The sequence below is a fragment of the Peromyscus leucopus genome, chromosome 8b (assembly GCF_004664715.2).
Source record: "Peromyscus leucopus breed LL Stock chromosome 8b, UCI_PerLeu_2.1, whole genome shotgun sequence".
In the NCBI taxonomy this organism is placed as follows: Eukaryota; Metazoa; Chordata; class Mammalia; order Rodentia; family Cricetidae; genus Peromyscus; species Peromyscus leucopus.
Genome location: NC_051086.1, coordinates 60,276,837 through 60,302,576, shown reverse-complemented (window position 1 = coordinate 60,302,576; position 25,740 = coordinate 60,276,837). Strand labels below are relative to the sequence as shown.

The 25,740-nt window shown below is 49.1% G+C and overlaps 1 protein-coding gene across 1 annotated transcript in view; it reads right to left on the bottom strand.

Moving 5' to 3' along the window:
* Slc6a4 (solute carrier family 6 member 4) overlaps positions 1 to 25,740 on the bottom strand; it is a 35,026-nt gene that overhangs the window by 6,051 nt on the left and 3,235 nt on the right. The window contains exons 2-13 of the mRNA XM_028866798.2: positions 17,020 to 17,471; positions 13,767 to 13,901; positions 13,413 to 13,632; positions 11,902 to 12,040; positions 10,667 to 10,801; positions 10,209 to 10,312; positions 8,589 to 8,715; position 8,288; positions 7,634 to 7,746; positions 6,881 to 7,012; positions 5,381 to 5,480; positions 3,246 to 3,346 (exon numbers count right to left, since the gene is read on the bottom strand). Coding sequence (XP_028722631.1) covers positions 3,246 to 3,346; positions 5,381 to 5,480; positions 6,881 to 7,012; positions 7,634 to 7,746; position 8,288; positions 8,589 to 8,715; positions 10,209 to 10,312; positions 10,667 to 10,801; positions 11,902 to 12,040; positions 13,413 to 13,632; positions 13,767 to 13,901; positions 17,020 to 17,365 — 1,653 coding nt within the window. The 5' untranslated portion in view covers positions 17,366 to 17,471. The remainder of the gene's footprint in view (positions 1 to 3,245; positions 3,347 to 5,380; positions 5,481 to 6,880; positions 7,013 to 7,633; positions 7,747 to 8,287; positions 8,289 to 8,588; positions 8,716 to 10,208; positions 10,313 to 10,666; positions 10,802 to 11,901; positions 12,041 to 13,412; positions 13,633 to 13,766; positions 13,902 to 17,019; positions 17,472 to 25,740) is intronic.

Sequence of the window (25,740 nt, the reverse complement as noted above, 5' to 3'; positions counted from 1 at the left end):
AGATAGGACCCGACGGGGACAGACTAGGGTTAGGCAGATGACATGAGTCACACAGGGTCAGGGCCAGTTCCAGCACTTGATAAACTGTTTTTCATACTGATTTTCGGTGTTAATTTAAGTACTGCATTAAAACAGCATTTCTCTTGAGTGCTGATGTATTTTATGTCCCCTGGTGTCCGTTTGCCTCACCCTCGTCTCGGCCTGGACGCTGCTTCCTTGCTGGGTAGGGAGATACGAAAGCACATAAACAAAGATGCCTCTGCCCTGGGGCATTAATCTAACTGACTTCTTCCTCTGAAAAACAAATGAACGGATTTAAGTGGATTACCAAGAAGCAAGGTATTAATACAAGTTAAAACCTATTTATGTCAGGACTTCAGCTTCTGGTCAGAGTGGACCAAGAGACTCAGCCCAAACCTCTTAATATAAAAGCAACTGAAACTGTGCCAGGTGCATGAGCACCTGCCTTCAATCCCAGCACTCCAGAGGCAGGGGGATGGATGTGAGTTTGAGGCTAACCTGGATGTCCATAATGAGTTCAGTCCAGGCAGTACTACAGAGTGAGACCCTATACAAACAAACAAACACTCCTGGATTTAAAAGAAACTGACAGACAGCAAGGTGGTGCACTTTTCACTACATGAAAAGCTGAGGTGAGATTTCTTGGGCTAAGTTCAAGATCAGCAAACCTTGGTTTTTTTTTAAAAATTTTTGATTTGGGCTAAAAGCATCAAGTGGGCAATGGACTGACAGAGCAATATGGAGCTGCTGGACTAAAACCCAAGAAGTACATGAGCCAGGGTCTACACAAGAGTCACTCTGTCTCCTCTAGAGCCAGGGTCTACACAAGAGTCACTGTCTCCTCTAGAGCCAGGGTCTACACAAGAGTCACTGTCTCCTCTAGAGCCAGGGTCTACACAAGAGTCACTGTCTCCTCTAGAACCAGGGTCTACACAAGAGTCACTGTGTCTCCTCTAGAACCAGGGTCTACACAAGAGTCACTGTCTCCTCTAGAGCCAGGGTCTACACAAGAGTCACTGTCTCCTCTAGAACCAGGGTCTACACAAGAGTCACTGCGTCTCCTCCAGAGCCAGGGTCTACACAAGAGTCACTCTGTCTCCTCTAGAGCTTGTGCCCCCACAGGAGCCACTGTGCTGGAAAGTTTGCTGCTCAAGGCAAATGTTTATGAAAACTTCTGGAATCTAGAGCAATCAGGAAGGGCCTCTGGAAACAGAGACACAGAAGCAAAGATAGCAATTGGGCCATCATATAAAACTTAATCCTGCTGGGCAAGGTGGCATAAGCCTTTAATCCCAGCTCTCGGGAGATAGAGGCAGGCCTGGTCTACAAAGCAAGATCTGGGACAGTGAGGACTCTTACACAGAGAAACTGTCTCAAAACAAACAAACAAACAAAAAACCCACTTAATCCTGAGAGGTGGGAGGGAGCACAGGTTCTGTCTCAGGGAACTCAGAACACACAGAGATGAAGAGAGACTGTGTGCTAAAGAAAGGCCTGAGAGGTCTGGGATGGCTCAGATGCTCTCAGTGTGCTGAGGTGGGCCAATGGAATCAGAGAACCTGCTTTTTTTTTTTTTTTTGGCTCTAAAGATCAAAAAATGACCCACTGAATAAAACGTTTATTAAATAAGAAAAAAAAAAAAAAAAAAAAGATAGAGCAGAGCTAAAATTCACTTCTTGTGTCAGTTAAAGAAGCTTTTTTTTTTTTTTTTTTTTTTTTTTTTTTTCACTGACTGCTCTCACTTTATTACAGTATTTAAAATATGTTAATCTCTTATCCTGAAAACAGAATTAAAAACGTGTGCAAGAACACTCTTATGTTAATAGTTGACCGGTAGTTATTATTAAATAAAAAAAACAAAAATTAAATAAAAAAAAAAAATAAAAAAAAAAAAAACTGAGAAGCAGACCTGTGGTGTGATATTTTGTTTTCTAACAAATAAAGCTTGCCTGGAGATCAGAGGGCAGAGCTAGCCACTAGTTAACCATAGAGGCCAAGTGGTGATGGTTTACACTTTTGATCCCAGCACTTGGGAGGCTCACGCCTTTAAGCCCAGCACAATTGGGAGGTGGGGACAGGATCTCGGTCTGAGGATTCGTAGAGGTAAGAAGTCTCTAGTGGCTGTTTCTCTGATCTTTCAGGTTATTACCCTAATATCTGACTCCTGGTTTTAATTGATAAGACTAATTAGGATCCAGCTTCACAGTCCCTGTTGATGCACACAAGCTCAGGCTGCCTCAGCATGCACTTGAGAGATCCACCTTTGGGCAGTAGAAAGACCATTGGAGAGGAGGTGGCCGGGGCACACAGCAAGACGGCAGTGACTACCAAACACGGCATGAGCCACCCTTAGAACTCAACTTTCTTATCCAGGTCCTTTGACAATAAATGGATTCTACTTTTGACTTGTCCTAAACTTGGGGACCTTTGTGTGTATATAAAATTTATATGCACTTCAAGGTGCATATAAAATTAAGCATGAAATTGCTAGGACTCCCAAGTAATAAATATGTCTTCTCTTGGTCTTGAATACTGTTTGTCACATGGTTTTAATGACACTAAGCCTCAATTTCCTTAAATGTTAATCAGAAACAACAAGCCAGGTGCAGTGACTCATGCCTGTGGTGGCGGCACTTGAGAGGCTAGCCTGGGCTATGTAGAGAGTTCCAGGCCAGCTGGACACGGAGACTGTCTTTAAAAACAAAAAACGCCCCCTTTCAGAGTTACCATAAAGATTAAAAGGGCAATGGGCATGAGTTTGGTGCAAAGTCAGCTCTGGCACTTACTGCTCAGTAAAAGTCCTTTTTGTTAGTAGGGATCACTGCATGATCCCTCGGATCCCTCGAGGTCAATGTCAGAAACGGTGGTGGGCCCAGCTGCTGGGAGGTCCCCGGCAGGGGGCTTTTTGGAGTACTAGTTTACTTTTGTCTCTTGGTGTGATCTTGTCCACATAGAAATGCTGAGTTTATAAGCTCTCTGAGATGCGCCCCTCGGGCAGCATGCTCTTCTGTCTGTGTGTTAACACTTCAGCAGCGCTTTTTTTGTTTTTCAAGACAGAGTTTCTCTGTGTAGTCCTTGCTGTCCTACAGACCAGGCTGACTTTGAACTCAGAGATTCTCCTGCCTCTACCTCCCGAGTGCTGGGATTAAAGGCGTGCACCACCGTCTCCTGTCCTTATTTTTTATAAAGAACTATCTGGAACAACAGCAGAAGTGACAACTCACCAGGAGAAACAGAGGACTGATAGCTACCCAGCAGATCCTCCAGAACCATCCTGGGCTGAAGCCGAGCATTTCCTTCACGTCACTGCAGAACTGAGTGATACCTAGAAGAGCCCAAGGGAGAATCTGACTGAGGCGAGATCAACACGAACAGCAGCAAGAAGGGGAGTGGGAATTCCTCTCTGAGCTGGTGAAGTTGCTCTGGTCCTTCTCCACGTCAGGGGCTCCAGGTAGATGGGGGGGGTGCATTACAAAACTGAATAATTTTTATAGCAAGCAAAATTCACAGAGCCAGAAAGTTGATGGATACCTAGGGAGGGAGCCAAGTCCCCCATTGGTGCCCACATCGTTATCCTAAGATCTCAGCCTAGATTTGATGATCGTGTTCATTGTAGGAAGGAAGTCATTTTATTTAGGAATAGTGAGCCTGCCTGCAGAGACCAACTTGGACTATCCATTGGCAACTTTCAAGGAGATTCTTTTCAAGATTTATTGTGTGTGTGTGTGAGAGTGTTTTGCCGCCACATGTGCATGGTATCCACAGAAGAGGCCAGAAGAGGGTGTCGGGTCCCCTGGAATTGGAGTTAACAGACAGTGGTATGTCACCATGTGGGTGCTGGGAATGGAACCCAGGTCCTCTGGGAGAGCATCCAGGGCTCTTAACCACTGAGCCATCTCTCCAGCTCTTCAAGGGAATTTTTTTTTTTTCTTGAGACAGGGTTTCTCTGTGTAGTTTTGGTGCCTGTCCTGGATCTCGCTCTGTAGACCAGGCTGGCCTCGAACTCACAGAGATCCGCCTGGCTCTGCCTGCGAGGGCTGGGATTAAAGGCGTGCGCCACCACTGCCCAGTTTAACCACAATATTGCTTATTCGTATGCCAGGTCAAGACCCAGGTTCTTCTGGAACAGATTGCTGGCGCTGATGTGACGACGCCCACTGACAGGTGAGGGCGTGCGATGTGACAGTGCTTTCAGCTGCTTCCTCCGGAAGGCTGCGGTTTCGAGGGCAGGTCTCTACAGTGACTTTGAACCCTGTCCTCTCAATTAGGTCCTGAGTTCAGTTCCCAGAACTCATAACAGGTGACTCACAACCTCCTACAAGTCCAGCTTCAGGGAAGCCAGTATGTCTGTCCTCTGGCCTCTGCAGGCTGCTACGCTCACACACACTTGCAATTAAAATCTTCGGTTCATGTGCTCACCCCACTTTCTTTGCATAGTGACAATGGAGATAAAGCAATTGATCATGGACATTGGAAAGCGAATGCATTTCCAGAATGAGATGTCTGCTTCTTGATCATACAACACGTCTCTGAACCTGTGTTCCTCAAGTCAAACGCCTGTCCCCTGCCCTCCCCCTATTCAGGGGCTCATGGGACCTCTGCCAATAGATCTCAGCTCACTTCCTGTACCTCCTCTCACCCTTGTCAAAGTCCATCCCAGGACAAGAGAGAGTGACCCGGGTATTTACCAATGCAGACCCAGTAAGAATATTCTTGCCTCGTTAGTAGACAAGAGCCGAAGCTTTAGCTCGCTGCTCTGGAGAGGGGTCTTGCTCGAGAAACTTAAATGGGGGCACTCTCACAGTAATGCATTGTACAATCAGGTCTTAAGCCGGGCGCAGTGGTGGCGCACGCCTTTAATCCCAGCACTCGGGAGACAGAGCCAGGCGGATCTCTGTGAGTTCGAAGCCAGCCTGGGTTACCAAGTGAGTTCCAGGAAAGGCGCAAAGCTACACAGGGAAACCCTGTCTTGAAAAACCAAAACAAACAACAAACAACAACAACAACAACAACAAAAAAACCCAAAACAATCAGGTCTTAAACCTCCACTGTGGGTGAACTGGCTGACTTGAACTTCTCTCTTCTGGGTAAATGTTTTTTTTTTTTTTTTTTTTAAAAAAAAAAAAAAAACAAACAAAAACAGTAGGAACAATGTTCTCCCTCAAGGGTGTGGCCACTGTGGTCTACTGTGGAGAAAATGATGGACTGCTGTAGAAAGCCCTCCGCTGAGATTATCTTGCAGACTCATCAGGAGCTCACACTTGGCCAACTGCCTGTCCTCTTCTGATGAAATCAGTGCCTGTCTCCATGCAGACTGGGGCTAATACAGAAAGAATCCTCCCTGGGAGGGGCTTCTTACCATAGAACCAAGACACAGCAACGGCTTCTATGAGCGCCACAGTGAGCACGGCGGGGCCGGTGGCATACTCCTCCAGCAGCGTCACCACATACGCGCCGCCCTGGGAACGAGATTACAGATGTGGTCAACCGTCTTCTGAGGTGCGACCACTCATTCCAAAGGCCTGCAGACGCTTCTGAATGGAGGGCAAGGAGTCGGGGAGTCTCACTCTGGACTCGGACTAAGTACCCCAGGCCTGTCTTATGGAGTGGCCTTTGAATGTGTGCCTAGCTGACATCTTACCTCGTGGAGCACATTTCTTTGAAATGATGCCGAGAACTGAACTCACAGTCTGGGGCGTGCTAGGCTCTACCACTCAGCCCTCTAGCTCATCCTTGTTTTACCCACCACACTGTAAGAGACAGACTCTGAAGGGCTTCTCTATCCACTTTCAACTGACTGAATGCTTTCTAGACTCAACCTTGGAGAACCCACAACTGGAAAGACTGAATCTGGAAGCTGGGCATGGTAGTGCACACCCCTAATCCCAGCAGTCAGGAGGCTGAGGCAGCCTGTCTACACAGTAAAAGAAAGAAGAGCCTGGTGGTGGTGTGGTGGTGGTGGTGCATGCCTTTAATCCCAGCACTGGGGAGGCAGAGCCAGGCGGATCTCTGTGAGTTCCAGGCCAGCCTGGTCTGCAGAGCAAGATCCAGGAAAGCACAGAGAAACAAAAAACCAAAACCAAAACCAAAACCAAAACCTTGAATCTGGAATGACCAGCTTAACACTCAGACATGTAGGTCATTGTTGTCTGCCTTCTTGTTCTAACCTCTGACCCCTCTGAGACACATGCAGCCCCTTACCCTGACCTGGTAAAATGTTGGAATCATTGAGGTCACGGCTTGAGCCGGGAGGACACAAGCCTACAATGTCCCACTACCTGATGTGTGCTTTCCTGTATTTGCCGTGGCTACTAAACAAAGAGACGAGGGGAAGGGATGGCTGGAGAGGACCTGACTTCTTGACATGGCAACCTCTACAGGAGACCAAGTGGCCTGACATACAGGACACCAGTCTGCAGACCAGGACACCAGCACAAAGCACCCCTCAAGGTGCAAATGACTGGAAATGAAAATCCTCACTGCTCTCCAGGTATTTTCGCCAAGCCTGAAACATAACTGGATCTGTTGTGAAACACTAAGCTCCCCCCACCCCTGCCCTGCGCCCCCGCCAACCCCATGCTGTGCACAGATCTCCCAGCAGGTAATGTGGAAATAACTTCTCGTTGATGACAAATTTTTCAGTGCTGAAAATTGAACCCAGGGCCTCACATTATGCTAGGCAAGCAACCTAACACTAAACCACATCCTCAGCCCCAATAAGCTTTGTAAGAGTGCTAGCAACACCCCTTGAGGCCCCCAAGTGAGGGCACTGTGGAAGTGGAGGAAAGGATCCTCTCTGCTTGTAGAATTACTGGTACCCTAGCAGAGGCCACTCAGAGCCAAAGGCCCTGATACTCACAGAAGTCAGTGTGAGCAGGGATCCCAAGACGCAAGTAATGACCACAATGAGCACAAACCACTCGCGACGCTTGGCCCAGATGTGTGGAAACTCATCCAGTACTGCCGTTATCACGCCTTCCAGGCCTGCAAACTAAAAGATGCATGCAGATGGTCACAGCCGCGTCTTGGGACAAGCCTGTGCCTCAAGGACAGTGGACAGGAAGAGAGATAAGACTGCCATGTGAACAGTCAAGTTGACCAACACTAGTTCGCACGTGAACATGGCTATTCCATCTGATACCATCATCAGAACCCATCATTTAGGACACACAGGCAAGCAAATACCGTACACAGAACTTCAGCATTTGGTGTGTCTGGGAGAGAATGGCTGCCCCAAGGCCAGCTCAATGCCAATACCCTCTCCCCACTGACAGTTACAAGTCTCTGAGCTGAGCCTTTAGGCGCCATCAGGGGTCAAGAAGGAAACCAAGGAATTTACGTATGCTGAGCCCTTGGCGCCAGGCACTTTCCCTGCATTATGCCAATAACAACTCTCTACTGTACCCGGAGCAAAAGGCGCCATTGCAGAGAGGAGGGGATGGGGGGAGGGACAGAATGGGGAGGAACGGGGAGAAAGAGGAGGGGGAGAGGGGAATTACCAGGAGGTAGCAAACAGTACCAGTGGGGTTTGGGGTGAGAGGAAGTAGAGTCTAGCCACTTCCTGCTCCCTTTCCCACTCATCTGCCCGGACCCATTTTCCACCTCCACTCACCGTGCTATCCAAACCCAGAGTGATGAGCATGAGGAAGAAGATGATGGCAAAGAATGTGGCTGCTGGCATGTTGGCTATAGCCTCGGCATATGTGATGAAGAGGAGGCTGGGACCTGAAAGAGAGGGAGAGAGGAGGACGATGAGGAGGAGGAGAAGGAAGAGGAGGAGGAGGAGGAAGCCACTGAGACCCATCCCACCAAGCGATGGCAAACTGGAACCCGGCTACCCCAGCAGTTTACAGTTCTCACACGGCACCCCGCAGGGAATCAGGCTTTGTGAGTACCAAAGCCTTCTTCACCCACCACACCTGACCTTTGCAAAGCCAGGGAGAAGATTATCCACCTTGAAAACTGCGTGTCTTCAACTCGGGAGAGAGAAGGGACTTAAGACCCAGACTACTCAAGCTCCAGTACGTGACAATTCTATGTTTCATGGTCAGGGTCAGGACTGCCATGACCGAGTCCCGTTGTGATGTTCTTGGCTCCAGAATAGCAGGAAATGGAACAAGGACCTCTTGCTATTTCTAAGTCACCCCTTCTTTTTACATTTGGGGGTGCTACGGTATGAACTCTAGCATCTGAACACCATAAGCAAGGTCTCTACCACTGACCTCCACCGCCCAGCCCTGAAAGTCCTTTTGACACATTCTCAAACCCTATTATCTCTTCATAAGGGAAGTTCTAAGGACTAGCGGTTTTTTGCCTACTAGACCGGACCATACCACAAGATCATCCCAGTGCCCAAACCTGCTGATTTTAAAGCTACCACACCAGTCATATTTTTAAGCCCACCACACACCGGGCACCGAGAGAACTGGGCGCATGGATGGGTTGAGAGCACCAAGGCAACTAAGTTTCTTTCCAATCTTTGAAAATGTAAGAGAACCGTTGAAAAGTTTACGTATTTCTCGAGCTTCGAAGTGTATCAGTTCCATAAACAGAGCCCTCGAGCCTACCGCGTCTTTGGCCACCTCCGACACGTCCTCATTCCTCATCTCAGCCATGTAGCCAAGCACCGTGAAGATGACAAAGCCCGAGAGGAAGCTGGTCATGCAGTTCACCACACTGGTCACCAGGGCGTCTCTGCAGTGGAGAACGCAGGCACCTGAGACACCTCTGTGTTAGGGAGTCTAAGACACGCCTGTCTGTGTCTCTCCTGCTGAGACAGGCCTCCGTGCCCAACCTACCCCCACATCTCCCAGATCCCTATCCCCAAACACTGTGGCTACCTCACACAACATGGGGAAGGCAGGTCAGGGATGGTGGAAGACATGGTCATAAACCAGGTACAGTAGCATGTGCCTTAATTACATCCCTTAGAAGGCTGAGTGAGGCTGAATGAGGCAGGAGAAGTGTGAGTTCAAGGCCGCAGAGCTATGAGCCCCAGAGAAAGGTGGGGAGGAGGAAAGGCTGGCCTGCTGAGAAACAGCAACAGCACAGGCCTCTCCACTTCAACCGGGAGAGGCAGTGCCCTGGAGCGGGGCCCTAGCGGGACGGGTCCACGAAGGGGCTTTGACCTCACGTTTGTGAAATTAAAAGTTTAATGTTATCTTTCAATAAAATCACAGGACTCCCGAGGAGATACTTTAAGACTTCATTACACAGCTTTAGCTGGTATCCCAACACAAGGCCTTAGAGGGTGTGTGAACTCCTCCCCCATCTTTAGAGAGAATAAATCCCATAATTACCTTCATAATAGTATAAATGGACTGCTGGGCATTGCCATCTGTGCAGGAAGATTTAATGTCTGAAGATGATTAGTGACACTCAGGCCAACATCAGTGTAATGCTCCTCGTTTAAAATACAGAAGCATAATCTTCCACTGTCGTGGCATTTGTTTGTAAGCCAAAATAGTTCAATCATTATACTTATTACAATACAATATATTATATATTATATATATATATCAGTTTCAAATTTTTGTGAAACATATATATTTGATTTTGCTTTTTCAAGACAGGGTTTCTCTGTGCAGTCCTCCTGGCTGTCTTAGAACTCACTTTGTAGGCCAGGTGAACTCACGAGATCTGCCTGTCTCTGCCTCCCAAATGCTAGGATTAAGAGTGTGTACACTACCATGCCAGCTAAGGGTAAAGTATATTAACTACTGTATCTGTATTGTTTTATAATCTTGCCATAACATTTCCTTGTTTTGTTTGCTTATTTATTTTGTTACTTGTCTCGTTTTAGGCGGGATCTCATGTAGCCAAACACAACGTTGAACTCAGTCTGTAGTTGAGGCTGGCCTTGAACTCCTCATCCTTCTGTCTCCTCCCCCAAGGGCTAGGACTATAGAATGTACTATCACCCCCAACTAAGAATTTCATATATATATATATATGACTTTCACAAAACAGAAGTATCTTGGAGACTTTCTCTACCTCTGAATAGCCTGGGTAAAGAGAAGCACAGCCTAAATGGGCACTATGGCCATGGATGAATGGCCAGGGGTTTGTGCTCACCCTGAGGAACAATGCCCTCACAGTGTGGGTCTAGATGGGTTTGAGACCATTGCCCTCCTGGGACTATCTGTCACTCCATTTCCAAGCTTCCCTCTGCAGTCCCACATACTCACTGGTAGCAGTTGTTGTTGAACTTGTTGTAGCTAGCAAAAGCCAGGAGAACCCCAAAGCCCGGGCCAAGAGAGAAGAAGATCTGAGCAGCAGCATCCACCCACACCTGGAACACAGCAGGAGAGGGCACAGGATGAGGGTGAGACCTGGGTTGCTGCCCAGCAAAGCAATACCCTTCCGGCCTCCGTGCGGCTGTGCGCTGGGCAGAAGCCCGTATTTCCAGGCCCATTTCGGGGATGGCCACTTCTTGGGTGAAATACATGTGATTTCTCCTCCTAGCATTTAAACTTAGTCCTGTCCCATGGCCTCAAGATGCTGTGTTCTTGGTACTTGTATTTCTGATGTATCATTGCAGACTTGCACATTAAATTTGAGTTGTCCCTACTGTCCTACCTGAACGAGAATTGGCTTTTTCTAGTGAAAATCAGGCAACTGCACTGATTTTCCCTCAAAATCTCACCCCTGTCTCCAAGAGTTTCTGCCAGTTGGGTTTCAAGTAGAAGACGACCCCTCTCCAGGCTCCAGGAAGGGTGGCTCCCCTCACCAGCAGGACGGACAGAACGACGTAAGGGAAGGTGGCTGTCACCCACACCACCTGGAGTGAAAAACGAAAAACACAGGTTACTGTCATACTGTCCCAGAGACAGCAAAGAAGGGAGACATGCAGTGTCAGTGACTTTTACTACCGGAGACCTCTGGGAATGGGGGTCCATTTATTCTGTCACTTTAGGAGGCAGCGTGGCCTGGCAGAAGCCCGAGGCTGGGTATAACATACTACTGTGATTCTGCCATTTGAGACACTGAGACAGGAGGATTCCTATGAGTTCATGGCCAGCACGGGCTGAATAGTGAGATGCTGTTCTGAAAAGAAAACAGACACTAGCAGAAATAACAAAACCCACTGCCTGCAGAATCAGCCGGCAGTGATCTGCTGGCCGGTCCTCCCTACCTCTGAGCCTGCTCCACATCTTTACAGTAGGGACAGAATCTGGCAGCAAACAGAATTAGCCAGTGTAGAAAAGCTCTGGATATGGCTCATGGTTCGCTTTCTGTAAATTATGGCCAATATTAGTAACTGAGTATACCACTAGGCTAAAAGAATTTTGAAATACACACACACACACACACACACACACACACACACACACACACACGCTTTGTTTGTGCATACATGTATGTGTGGAGGTCAGAGGTTGACACGGGATGTCTTCCACAGTTGGTCTCCACCTGACTTTTCGAGCTCACACTGAACCTGACGTTCACCCGTTCAGTTAAACTGATGGACCAGTAAGTCCTATCTCAGGGGTCTTCCTGTCTCTGCCTCCTGACCCCCCACGCTGGGATCGCGGCCATGCACTGCTGTGAACAGCTTTTTACATGCGTGCTGGTGACACACACTCAAGTCTCCATGCTTCTGTGGCAAGTACTTCCCCTACTGAACCAGCTCCCCAGCCCCATTCATTTCCTAATATAAAGGGGCTGAAATTGTTCCTTCATTTAATTAGTTGCACTTACATGTAAATGATATTAATTTCTAGAACCTGCTAACAGATGTGATGAAGATGGTATCATAGTGTGTTTGGTGTTGACTGATTTTCTCCTGCTCAGTAGCTGTCCAGAGTAATAGTCTTGAGTTTTTGTGACATTGTGGGGTCCTGGGCGGTCCAGGACAAGCAGCAGCAGAGTCCTCCTCACCTTGCCAGATGTTTTGACTCCTTTCCAGATGCTAAAGTAGATAATGGTGAAGATGAGCATGATACAGAGAGCAAGCTGCCAGCTGACGGTCCCCAGGTCCTGGAGTCCCTTCGACAGGTGGATCTGCAGGACATGGCGCCTGGAGTGACAGAAAGAAGAGCCCAGGAGAGAGTCGCCTGAGCACAGGATTGTGATACCTCCAGAGAATAGTGGACACCAGCAGGAGCCTCAGGAGGGGTGGGAATGGGCCTTGGTCATCCTGAAAGAGCCCTGGATAGCCCTGGGAGGAGCATTCAGCCCAAAGCCAGACCTCCTGCCTCTTTTCTTCCCGTCTATAACCAGAACCTTTCAACTGGCATGACCAGCTTCCCAGTACATGGGAATTTCTATATAGGCAATAAGCCCTGCACTCTAACTTAGCTCTGTATTTGGGCTACTATTGTCTAAAATTCCTATGTTAAAAATACTACTGGGCAGGAGCCGGGCAGTGGTGGCACACACCTTTAATCCCAGCACTCGGGAGGCAGAGCCAGGCAGATCTGTGAGTTCCAGGCCAGCCTGGTCTACAGAACAAGATCCAGGACAGGTACCAAAACTACACAAAGAAACCCTGTCTCGAAAAAAAAAAAAATTACCAGTGGGCTGGAAGAATAGCACACTAGAAGAGCAACTGTCTAGCATGTGTAAGACCCCAGCTTTAATCTTTAACACCCTAAGAAAGAGAAAAATCCTAGCTTCTCCAAGCATCTTCCAAACCGTAGGTCCCACTCACAAAGTCAGCACACCAAATCGGGAACAAGTTTTGAACAACTGAGGCAATAGGGTGTTTGGTTTCCATGGCAACTGGCTGGAGGAGGAGAAGCCAGCAAGGATGCAGAGGAACAACTTTGGGAAGCGAAGGTAGGGTCAGTCCGGACATGGTGGAGCAATCTGGCCTGACGTATGGGTGTACGGAGACAAGGAAGGGTCAGTTTACGGAGCAGTCGGGAGCCGTTTACTGAGAGTCCCAACTCCAAATCCTGGAGGGAGCGATGCTGCCATCCCTACACCCACATTTGTCCCTAATCCTAAGCAGCTTCACCTCTCAGACATCTACCAGGAGGCGGGGAAGGGCTCGGAGGTCCCGCCCACCCCTGAAGATCCACTGTCAGTCAATGTTTGCTGGGATAAGACGTTTTCTTCAGTGGTGTAGCACTGAAAAGCTGCCCATGCTCCCATAAGCAACCTTCATTAAACTCATGGGTCACCAGAAAGAATAGAGAAAAACATGACCATAGAAGAGGAGCAAGTTAGGGAGGGGATGAGGGGGAGAAAATAACAATAGGGGTGGATATAAGCAAAATACGTTATAGCCATGCGTGTCCATGTCGTAACAGAACCTGTGGGGTATAGTTAATATATGCTAATGAAACAGTTTGAAAGAAGTCTGCCAAGAGAGGGGTAAAGACGCCAAGCTCCAGGGGCGTATGGCCTGTCCTTCCCAGACCACGCCCTCCCTCGCCCGTCCTTACAGGTAAAACTCCTCAGCAGGGGACGTGGAATGGAGCGTCCAGGTGATGTTGTCCTGGGAGAAGTAGTTGGTGCAGTTGGCGGTGTTCCAGGGGTTCTGGCAGCTGGTCCAGGGCAGCTGGTCCGTGAAGGAGGAGATGAGGTAGTAGAGCGCCCAGGCAATGATGGTGTTGTAGTAGGAGGCGATGTAGAAGGCAATGATGCAGATGGCGTAGCCAATCCCTGGACAGTGGGCGAGAAAGGCCACATTCACGGGGCAGCTCACACCCATAAAGCCCGAGAGATTGAAGAACTAAGTCCCAGGTCCCAGCCATTGATGTACCTTGCCCGGCACCTCCCCGCGACCCTTCAGTTACCTTTGAAAATCGGGCAGATTTTCCTCCATATAGAAATGCACCCATTTCGGTGGTACTGGCCCAGTGCGAGCTCCATGTAAAAGAGCGGGATCCCCCCAAAGATGGCCATGATGGTATAGGGGAGGAGGAAGGCCCCTGTGGCAGAAGGGAGACAATTTTACTTCCTGCCCACATCTGTTCCCAGATCAGCCCACTGATGTGGAGAGGAGCTCACAGTAAGTCGCCTGGTTTTAGTGCTTTGTGGGAGATAGCAGTAGGCAAAGCGCCCAGGTACTATCAAGTGTGAGCCCCAGTCTGGGTTAGTTAGCATGACTGTTGACATTGTAGAGTCACCTGGGAAGAGAGTCTCGATGAGGAAGTCTCTTTATTTGTTTTGTTTTGTTTTTTGAGACAGGAGTTTCTCTGTGCAACAGCCCTGGCTGTCCTAGACCTCACTTTGCAATCAGGTTGGCTTCACAACTCAGAGATCTGCCTGCCTCTGCCTCAGGAGTGCTGGGATTAAAGGCATTTGCCACCACACTGGGGGAAGTCTTGATTGATTGGCCTGTGAGAGACTTTATTTTATTTTATTTTGATTTTTCGAGACAGGGTTTCTCTGTGTAGCTTTGCACCTTTCCTGGAACTTGCTTTGTAGACCAGGCTGGCCTCAAACTCACAGAGATCTATCTGCCTGCCTCTGCCTCCCTAGTGCTGGGATTAAAGGCGTGCACCACCACCGCCCAGGTGAGACTTTTTAATTGGTTTAACGGAGATGGGAAGCCCCAATCCTGAACGCAGGCAGCACTCCTTCATGGGTTGGTCCTTGGACTGAATAGAAAGGGGACACTTAGCTGAGCCACCATGCACATATGCATGTGACTAGCTGCTTCAAGTTCTGCCATCTAGAATTTTCAGTGGTGATGGACGGTAATCTGGCACCTTGAGCCAAATAAACCCTTTCTCTTTAAGCTGTCTTTGTCTTGGTATTTCACTGAAGCAACAAGAAACGAAACTCAGATACTGTCTTAGGGAAAAGCAAAAACAAAAACAAGCCAAACAAAAGACAAACCAAGCGAACAATCCAGAAAGAGGAGCCTGAGAGAGGAATAGAAAGAGGCTGGGCTAGAGTCAACAGAGGAGGGGCCAGGACTGTGGTGGGTCTGGGGTCATTCAGAGAGTCACCAGTCTGACTCAAGTTTGGGTTTTAGTAAATTCCAGCCTTTCTATTTTAAAAAGTCTGGCCAGGACTAAACCGGGGAGAGTTCTCTAGGTAAGACCCTGGCTATCGTTAGCCAAAGGACTATAAGGGCAAAACCCACAAAGTTATAATTCTGGGGAGCCAAATGAACTCATATGCTGTTTGGGTGCGGGCAAGACTTGATTTTATAACAGACGTCTAAGCAGGTGCCTCAGCCATCCAAGCAAGCAGGCATTTCATACAACAGCAGAACTTAGCAGTTAGCCTCTTTAATTTTGTGACCCATTGCCTTATAAGAATAGCTGAGTCAGTAAAATATTTTGCAACAATCAGCAATATTTTAAGAATAGCTCAGCTGCACCAGGGAACGTCCATCTCGGGCCAGCTGATAGGGTACGTTCAAGGTAGGAGCGACTTCCTCGTGGCTTATACAAGTTACAAACAATTGAGATTTTTATAAGCCTAGCACAGTACAGCTATCCTCTAAACATAAAGTTCACCATCACATGGAGACATCCACTTTTGTCTGAGCTCTGATTGCCTCTCACATAGGATGAAGGTGCCAGCAGAATCACGCATCACAGTCACGGAGTGACTCTAGAAACTGACCTCCAGATTCAAGGGTCCACCCCAGGCCTCATGAAGAAGATGTCCAGGTGTGGGAACAATGCTGAGCTGTCCGGTGATCCACACAGATGTAACCATCTATAATCATGGAACCGGATCCTCCTTCATGATTATTACCTACGACTCTAGACTCTTGACCACTGACATTTTGACTGCACGTCCATAATTCCACTGAGCCAGAATAATTCCTCACAGGCCATCACTGTTTGAGAGCATGGCTGAACGAGATTGCCCACCTGCAGCTTGAGATTTAGCCCAAAGGGCGAGTCAGCTATGATTTCCCCTGATAACCTTCCTGCCTAAAAAGTGCTTCGCCCCTTAAAACCTAAAGTCAGTGTGACTCAGAAAGCTCCCGGTAATTACAGTCGCTTTGAGCAAACCCAGCTTGGGAATCAAAATCATGCTGTGTTTTTATGGTGGCCCTCAACTCATCCAAAGGATTTACCCTATTGGCTTTATAGTGGAAAATGTCACCAAGGATCCAGGCCCCCATACAGGCTCAGGCTAAAGGTCCTGCCAAACAGGAGATAAGAAGAATATGATTTCCAATCCTCCCACGCAAGAGGTGTGCAACCTCCCATGATCCAAGGAACTGCCTTCGTAGCCACAGAGCAGCCACTAAAAGACGAAGAAACTTTGTGTTATGTCACAGAAGTCTGGATGACATAAATGAATCACCTCCCAGATCTCACTATAGTTGCCTCTCAAACAGCTTGTCAAAATACATGTCCACTGATTTGAGCTTGACCGATGTCCACACAGAGGGTCAGTGGCTACTCACCCGTCTCCCCCAGTCTGCTCTGCTCGCTCTCTGGCTCCCCAAGTCACACATACAGTCAACAATGTAACTACTCTAGGGCCTTAGGGTCACTAGAATGGACAAGACAAGGCATCTACAACACAAGAGATGTAAATGTAGCTGTGCGTGCTCTGGGGTTGGCACTGACGTCATACTGAGGCTGGGTTCAGCTTTGGATCACATCAAGTCTGATAACTTAAGACTTTGGACCTACACTAGTGCCATTCTCTGACCTCACACAAGCCCAAAGTCCCCGCAGGGTCTGGAGCCTTACAGGCGCCTCCCAATGTTTCTTCCCACAGGCCTTACACCTCGGGCACGGCGCGGCGAGTGTCCGCTTGCTTCCGACTCACTAACAGAAGTCTGACCAATGCAGGACGAGAAGGAGAGTCCTTCAACAAATGCTGCGCAGACGATTAACCCACGTGTGGGAGAACGCAGGTCCGGCTTCACAAACCCAAAGCCCCACACAGGCTGCCTCAGGCTTTTGGCTGAAAGGAGACTTGACCAGCATGAAAGCCTAGGTTTCACATTCTCAGACTCATGCCAGCTACACAGGACAGTGAAGACATGACTTGTCTTAAGGCTTCCCATGAGGTTCTACAGCCCGCCCTGGGTGGGAGCCCCTGCTGGTGGCCCATGGTACTAACCTCCGCCATTCTGATAGCAAATGTAGGGAAAACGCCAAATGTTGCCCAGGTCCACAGCGTAGCCAATGACAGACAGGAGAAAATCCATCTTCTTGCCCCAGGTCTCTCGTTCCCCTTGGCGAATCTCAGCCACCAGGGTGGTGGTGGTGGCAGCTGGCAGAGAGTGTGTAGCTTCGTCTCCTGCGCTCATGCTGGGAACTGCCGAGTACCCATTGGATATTTGACCAGGCTCTGCCCTGTCCCCTGGGGTGGGGACGCCCTTCTGGAGAACACCATTTTCTTGACAGTCCTCTCTGTCCTTGCACGCTGACAGCCCTTTCTGAGAATTCAAGGGTGTGGTCTCCATCCTGTTGGTCAGTAAATGATACGGATGTCCATCCGCCAATGACCGGAACCACTTCTTACGTTTGGCTTTGAGTCCCCTCCCCGCGTTACGGTGATAAAACTGAGCTCTGTTGGAAAAGCATACAGAGAAAGGAGAGAGACATTAGGGATTTATGTGTTTGGGGTCTTAATCATTCATGTTTGTTTGTTTAAGAAAGGTCTCACTCTGTAGCCCAGGTTGACCTTGAACCTGCAGCAGGGTAGTCCTTGAACTTTCACAGCAAGGCTTCCTATCTCCGCTTCCTGAGTGTGGGGATTACAGGCTTAAGCCATCATAACAGCTCCATCGGACAGCTTAATGATCTTAGGTGACAGGGTTACAAATGCTCTTATCTGTAAGCCAGCCCATTTGCTCAGAGTCAATAAAATCACCTAAACTTTTCAACAAATGGAGGGTGTCAAATCACCATCAAGTAATTTGAAAAGGAAACGAAACAAAAATAGCAAATCATCAAGACTGCGCACAGGCTTTACTTAAGAATCAGCACTTGCGTCACTCAGAAGGACACAAATGCCCCCTGTAGTTTATCAGTAACCCAGAGGAATGTCAGGAGAGGTTCCCCGCAGAGCCACAGAGCCCTGTCCTGGATGCCATGCCTGGAAACAGGACAGCCAGAGCTTCTGTCTGTCTGTCTGCCTGCCTGCCAGAAGGGACAGTCCTCTCCATTTACACTGAGCACCTGATGTTAGATTCTTACGTCCAAGGTGGTCTACAGAGGAGAAGAGAGGCAGAACACCACCCTTGGGCGGTGCCCGAAGCTCCTTATTCTGGGTCCTTTCTCACCCTTCCTGACTGGCTCCAGGAAGATTCCAGCTGTCTGTAGCTGTATACATTCCACCCATGTCCACTCCACCCATGCTCCACCCTTCATCCTTCCCAGTGAGCCTCTGCGGGTCCCAGTGGCCCGGGTCTGTCCCTACTCCTCACCATTCATACTTCTTGCCACTTGCCAGCAACTTCTGGGGCTAAGCCACTTGCCACTGAAGCCATGAGCACGCCAGTGTGCTTGTCCAGAGGGTCAAGGAGAAAAGCGTGCAGGCCACTGAGCCCAGACTTGCCTGGTGACCCCGTTCTCACGCACCCCTGCAGAAGGCTGGACCCTGGCAGCTGCACCTTTATTTCAGGGCCCAGGAGTGCAGGGAAGCAGCTGGGATCTCTTCTGGACTGAGGATGAGATTTCTACACGTGGAGTAGAAATCTGAGCCCTTTTGGACTTTAAACCTCCTGCCTGCTATAAACTTCGAAGCAGCCGAGACCTTCCAGGTCACTCTCGTTTCCTTTCACGCTCCTGACGGTTTAGGAAAGAGAACTCTGCCTCTGCTTCGTTAGGATCATGTCATACCTTTCTAGAGATGGACTCAGCCCTTCTCACGATGGCAGAAATCCCACGCCAACCTCAAAGCCCAACTGTGGGAGGAGAGCAAAGGCTCAGCTCCTTTCTGCTAGGGTTTTCAGGAAACCTGATATTTTCCCTTTCTTTTCCTTGGCTTCCTCGACAGGCAACCAAAAAGCCCAGGCTGGCCTCGAACTTAACCATGTATGTAAGGATGACCTTGAATTTGTCTGACTTTTCTGCACACTGGGCAAGCTCTCTACCAACTGAGCTATATCATAACTCTCTACAGCCCATAATTCTCTCTACAGACAGATGTGAAGACAAAAATATCGTGAGGGACTAGGCATATATCCGAGTGGTAGAGCATTTGCTTAGCATATGCAGAGTTCCCACACACATACACAGAATGAAAAACCCAAACACACCGTGGATATAAATATTGGCAAAGACTAGACACAAGCACCAGGAGATGAGAATAATTAGAGTTTTGTGCTCAATGTTTTGGTTTTTTTTTTTTTAACTGTAAAGTGGAAAGTTTGGGTTTTAAAAGGATTGATTGTTGCCAAAAATATTTAAAGAAACAAGGGATAATTTGGTTACATGTAGATAGGGTATACATGCATATTGTATGAACATGTCTTTGGGTCTACCCTGCCCAAGTGTTTGGTCCCCATCCTCCCTCAGACTCAAGGATGCAAAGGCCACTGAGAAGAACAGGGACTTCTGACACACCAGTGTAGACAGAGCCTCATCCGGCTCGCTGGTGCCCAAGTCCAGACTCTGCCTGCTCTCCACTGTGTGACCTAAACTAGACTTGATATAGACTGTTTTCTTCATGGTACTAGAGAAGAAACCACGGTTTCACATGTGCCACACACGTGCTTTACCACTGAGCTGGAGCCTCAGCCCTGATGAACTTGAAACATGGCCACATATTCCCTCATCATCCACACATATATTTATATATACATATTTGTACAAATATTTAGATTTAAATTTACTTAGCACATACATGTGTGTGTGTGTGTGTCTGTGTGTCTGTGTGTCTGTGTGTCTGTGTGACTGTGTGTGTGTGTGTGTGTGAGCGGTGGGGGGCAGGGAGGATGCTGCTATAACAATATAGTTAAAGAGAAAACTATGTTGAACTTGAACTTGGTTTTCCACACTAAACACAGAAAAGCCTGAAGACCAAACAGGGGGTGTAGAAAGCGTCCCCAGGGGTGAGGACGGCCTAGAGCTGACAGCGTCTGCTCACGCATCGCCTCTTACTCTCTTCTGTCTTGCCTAGAGGACTGCTCCCCAGCACCAATGCCAGAACTTTTCTCACACTTAATTTCAGGATGGAGGGTGGGTCAGCTCAGAGGACAGACCCTGGGGAAGGGAAGAGGCAGCCACAGCCTCGAGAGCCAAACAGGTGTTCCAGATTCCGTGTTTTTGGTTTTTTGCCTTGGGCATCTTTTGTAGCAAGGATGGGAGCATGTGGGTTGGTGCTTTCGGGGTCAATGTGTATTTCCCAGGGTGCCAGGGGCTCAGCCCCTAAGGTACGGTCTTCATTTCTTGGCAGCCATGACAAGCAGCTCCTGGAGGATGATATCCTAGTCTCTATTTTTATCTCACCCATCATAAAGCTCTGGTTTCCTGAAATATCTACCCAGTGCTTTCTAACTTGATAAAAATAAAATAAACCTGGTCTGAGCATCCCTTGGGCAACAAGAGATGCCAGGTTGTTTCTCCACAGGGGTCGGTCTCTATCCATCAGCTTTACTTTCTAGGGTTCTATTGCGCCCCTACTTTTGATCACAGCACCTGGGTACAAAGTTACAACCCCTTGAAGCCACAAAACAAGCTTCTCATCAACTCATTCTCCTGCCTTTCCCAGTTAGAGGAAAACTCCTTCCAGCTGCCAGTCAGGCTCCAGAAGGCGCCTGGCCTGGGCTCCCTCCCGGTGGTCCCCTGACTCCCTCCCGACCTCAATGGTTGTCCAGAGCCCCCCCCCCCCCTGCCTTTCCCAACACCTGCCTCCCATAACAATGGTTGAGAGCAAGCTGGTCCCAGGGTGGGGAAGTACGGGTCGTTAAGTTGGTTTCTAAGAATTCTCTCCTGAAAGCTTTTCTAAAAGATATTTTTATCCCGCGGGGTAGGGAGACAGCAAAGGAGGTCAGTATTACAGTGCAGCCCTCCTCCTGACAGGCTTTGAATTCATCCACGGACAGAAAGTGCCCCAGAAGCTGCCCTCAGCACATAAGCGCTGTGATCCCAAGCTGAGCAGGTAGCCGCTCGTGTGTGGCACCTCAGCACCCAACTGTGCCGTGAGGCTACAGTCTGCTCCCACCCCCACACCCTAACACCCCACTCCCCACCCCAGGGGCAGCTTGGCAGCTAGCTGATGGTTCACTTTCTGTTCACATTCCCATTTCCGACAGTTCTCTCAGTTTGTCCCTAGTTAGTTAGAAAGCCCAAGTGTTTCTGGGCTGGGGGCTCTGCTAAGCGGCAGAGTGTTGGCCTGCCTAGTATGAGCTGCAAGGTCCTGGTTCCATCTCCAGCACTGAAAAAAGCTGGTGGAGCCTGGGAGGGAGAGGCAGAACCTGTTTCTATTTAAACTTCTGATCAAATCTCCATTTTTCTTTTCACAAACTGTCTCTGTAGCCAGGGGAACCGGTGTCTGAACAAGCGAGTAATTATAACAATTAGTCATAAAATACCCAACCCTCTGGAACTGGCCGCGGCTCTTATGTTTAACGCCGATCAACACATTCTAAGTAAATATTCTGGGAGTTTCAGACTCTGATTTTACCTGTCAAGATTAAAGCGAGCTCACTTCTCAGGATACTCCATTTCCATTTTCAAAACCAAAACAAACCTCCAGCATGAATTATGGGTTGAACACTGAGATAAGATTAATTACAGGTCATCAAGCCAAGTGGAAATTTGCATTCTCTGGGCGGGAGGAGGCGCTTCCCAAGGTTGGCAGCACTGTGGGACTCCAGCACAATAAACATCGAACCTACTCCAGAGGCAGGGACTCTGCCCAGCAGTCTAGTCCTACCACCTTCCAAAATGTAGGGCCATGTTCCGAGGGAAGCTGTCACTTCCTAGAGAAGCCAAGGAGCCCAGGGTTCCTGTCCCTCGGGCTAACTTATGCCACAGGACCTTGGAACTTCTTTGATTTCCCCCTCTCAGGCTCTAGGGTGCAAAGTGCTGGCTGGCATTTGTATCCATCCGGGGCTGTGGAGCATGCGAAGGTGGGCAGCGTCACTGGTGGAGGCCATAAGGACCCCCAGCTCCCCCTCAAGTGAAATACAGAGATGTGGAGTACCAACAAAATCTAGTTTAGGCGTGACCTCCACGGTCACTGCCATCCTTATGCAAAGGAGTCCTTGTCCGAGAGACACCCTTGTTTTCTGGAATGGAATGGAGAGGGGACATTCCTTAGAGTGGTTTGGGGGACAGTTGCTGGGGAAAAGTTCTGCGCTGGCAACAGAAAGGGGCACCCCAACTTCTCCACACAGTGCACAGAACAGAGGAGGAGCCACCTGGATGGATCTAAACGTGCCCACGGGCAGCCAAAAGTGTAATGGGTTATTATACATTAAAAAAAAAAAAAAGAGTGGGCTTGGCACGAACAGGCAAGCTTAGTCTCAGTGAGCATGAGCAGCCATGCCCAGACAGCCACCATCTCCGGTCATTTCACAGTTCTGTGGCCCAGGGTACTCCTTCCTGTCTCACACACCTTCGCCGGCAACCCAGAGCCATCGCTTACTGGCTGTGTGACTTTGACCAGGCCGCTCAACCTCTCTGAGCGTCTTTTATTATTTCCTCCACTTTAGAAGCAGAACATTGAAATTAAAAGGCTCTTGTGAGGATTACAGTGTGACAGGTGCTGGATTTACACCACCAGCACACAGGCATTGAATGACGATGGGCGTTTCCTGCCACCAACACACGGGACACCCATTCTGCTTTCTACTTTGCATTCCAGGTAGGGAAACTGAGGCCCACAGGGCTTGTGACTTGGGGAACTCAAGGCTCACTGGCTTTGTGCCTCTCAATCGAGACACGTGGTCATCTGGGAAACTTGTAAACAGATACTTCGGCTGTGCTCCTAGAAATCTGTGTTGGAAGGAACATTAAAAAAGCACCCCAAATTATTCCAGGGTGAGCCCCAGAACATGCCCATACATCTCCACACCGTATCCTGGGAGGCCTGGCGAGAGACACTCCGCCTCCTCCATAAGGCTTCCTCTTCGCACCCTAGCCCAAGATAAGCCCTGAATCATTACTCACTTGTCCTGATGTCCTTGAAGATGTGTGTGTGTTTCAGGCCCTCTGGAAGCAGGGGGTATGGCCTCAGGTCTCTGCTCCAGCAACTGCTTACTGGAGTGAGCCTTGCCCAGCTCTCCACCTGGAGGGCCGGCCTCAGATTCCCCAGTGAGATTGCAGCTCCGTGCTGTGCTGTCCTGCAGCCCACTGGAGAGCAGGAGAAACAAGTGTCTCTTCCCCAAGGTAACTCACACAGGCCCAGGGTCTCACCCTAAGGACTCTGCCCCTCCTAACCCCCCCCCCCATAGACCCACAGTGCATCCCTAGGTTTGGGAGCGAACTTCACAGCCACATTCCAAGATTCCAACAGATCCAGGGCTGAAGAGTCAGGATTAGAGACGAGCCTGGAGGCTCTGGCTTTTTAAGACAAGCACAGGCAGGTAAGGCCTCCACGGCCTGCGCTCAGATTGCCCACTTGCCAGTTGGCTCTTTGAAACTGGGAGTGTATTTCCTACTCACAGAAGTAGACGTTATTGAAACCCCATAAAACACAGCACGCAGCTGCTAGAACCCACCAGAAATCAACTGCTTCTTTAACCCTCTTTCTGTTTCTCAAAGGAAAGAAAGAGCAGATAATAAGGCAGCTGACTCCCTCCCACGCAGGCCTGGGGAGGTGTCTTCTAGGCTCTGGAAGGCTTTTGAAGTAGCCAGGTGGAATTCTTTATTTCATTTAACTTAATTTCAAACCAGCCCTGGTGGCTCACACCTGTGATCCCAGCCCCTTGAAGGCTCAGGCAGGAAGAGTGGCCAGAGTGAAGGGCTAGCCTGGGCTAGGGGGAGACCTAGCTTAAACTCACAAGAGGGAGATGAGATTTCCTTCACCACACACGACTTTTCAGCAGAAGACAAAAGAGCTTTGTTGCTGTCATGTATTTAAGTGGACAAGGACAAAGAAAATTGAGGCGTGAGGGGCAGGAATGTCACTTTAAACACTTGAAATCAGGTTTGCTTTCCAGTGCTTGGAGATGAACCAGGGCCTTGAACACTCTAGCCTAGGGCTCTATCACTGAGCCTCACCCTGCCCAGAAATCAAGATAAAATAGGGACGTCCCCCGCCCTGCAGCTTTTCCTCCATATGAGCATATTAAAGACACTCTCGTGTGGCACAGACACACTTAAATGCACAACAGTCAGGGAGGGAAACGAAGACAACCAGCTGAGCAACAGGCTAGGGAAATGGCTCCGTGAGTCAGGTGCTGGCTGCAGAAGCAGGGGACCCCAGCACACGCATGAAAGTGGGGCTGGGTGGCAATCTCCAACTCCGGCACTGGGTTGATGGTAATGGGGGAGGCTTGGATACAGGAACATCTCAGGGAACCCCCTGGTCAGTCCATCTAACCCAAACAGCAAGTTTCAGATTCTATGAGAGGCTATCTGAAAACATAAAGTTAAGCGATTGAGGAAGACACACACCGTCATCAACCTCTGGCCACATGTGCCCCCACACCCACCCCCACACCCACCCCACCCCACCCCCACCCCACACGCATGCACAGGACAGAGAAAGAAGAAAGATAAGACAAAACAAGACACATGTGGCACCCCTCCCCCACCCCCAGTAGTTTACAAAGAGTAGCCCCACCCTCTAAAGAGGACATCATTGAGACAGGCAAGTGGACACCAGCTGGATGCTGGGTTACGGTATCATGCTGAGCCTCCTACAGCATGACAGAGAAGTGTGATCATGGAGGTCACCTTCATTCTTCAGAAAAGCACACTGAAATATTAGGGGTGAAGCATCTGGGCTTCTACAGAGCCAAAGCTTCAGCCCAAAGTATTCTATTTGAAGACGTAACTTGCATAATCACATTAATGATCTTATTATAACCAATGTCACGATCTGTGATTAAAAAGAACATACTTGGCAAAAAAGGATAATTTTTTATTTATTTATTTATTTTTTACTTTGTTTTTGTTTTGCGATAGGGTCTCACCATGGAGCCCAGGTTAGCTTCAAACTCCCAAACTCCTGCCTCGGCTCCCCCAGTACTGGAATTGCAGATCTGAGTCACCAAACCCTACCTCAGCTGAAATCTGCAAGAAGACACTTGATTCCAGCGCTTAGACCAGGACTGGGAGGCCTCTAATCGGCCCTCGCCCAGAGCTGGGGACAGGGACTGCTCAGAACGGCTAACCCCACCCCGGGTCTTCCCTCCTCCTCGGTCCAGCTCTGCTCCTTAGAAACAAGGCAAGAGCGAGCATGGCCAATGAGATACTTAGCCAGGGCACAAGTTCTAGGCCTGCAGGGTCCTGAGAGCCATGGCACAGGTGGCATCTCCTCCAGGGTCATTGTGTCTGCCCCACTCCCTCATTTTCGGCCCTTCCTTGGGGCGCAGGGGGTGGTTATTTAGTTGAAGAACTCAGAGTTCTCCTCTTTTATTCCACAGGTCAGAAGCAAAGGAAATAAACTGTTTTGGCTTTTTCCCCTTGAACAGGTCCCAGGAGGCCATAGGAAAACATGAAATGATCATAGCACCCAGACTCCATCCTCCTGCCTCCTCTCACCTGGCCTGGGCTCCAGAGTCTCAGAGCACCCAGTGTTTCCTGAGCTATGGAGAAGCACCTCAGGTCACCGCGTGACCCATGCAGGCCCTCTCACCTCCACCCTCCCTCCTGCAAACCCTGTCAGGAAGAACTGGTCCTTGGGACCCTAGGCCACCTTCCTCTTGCTCTTCTTCAT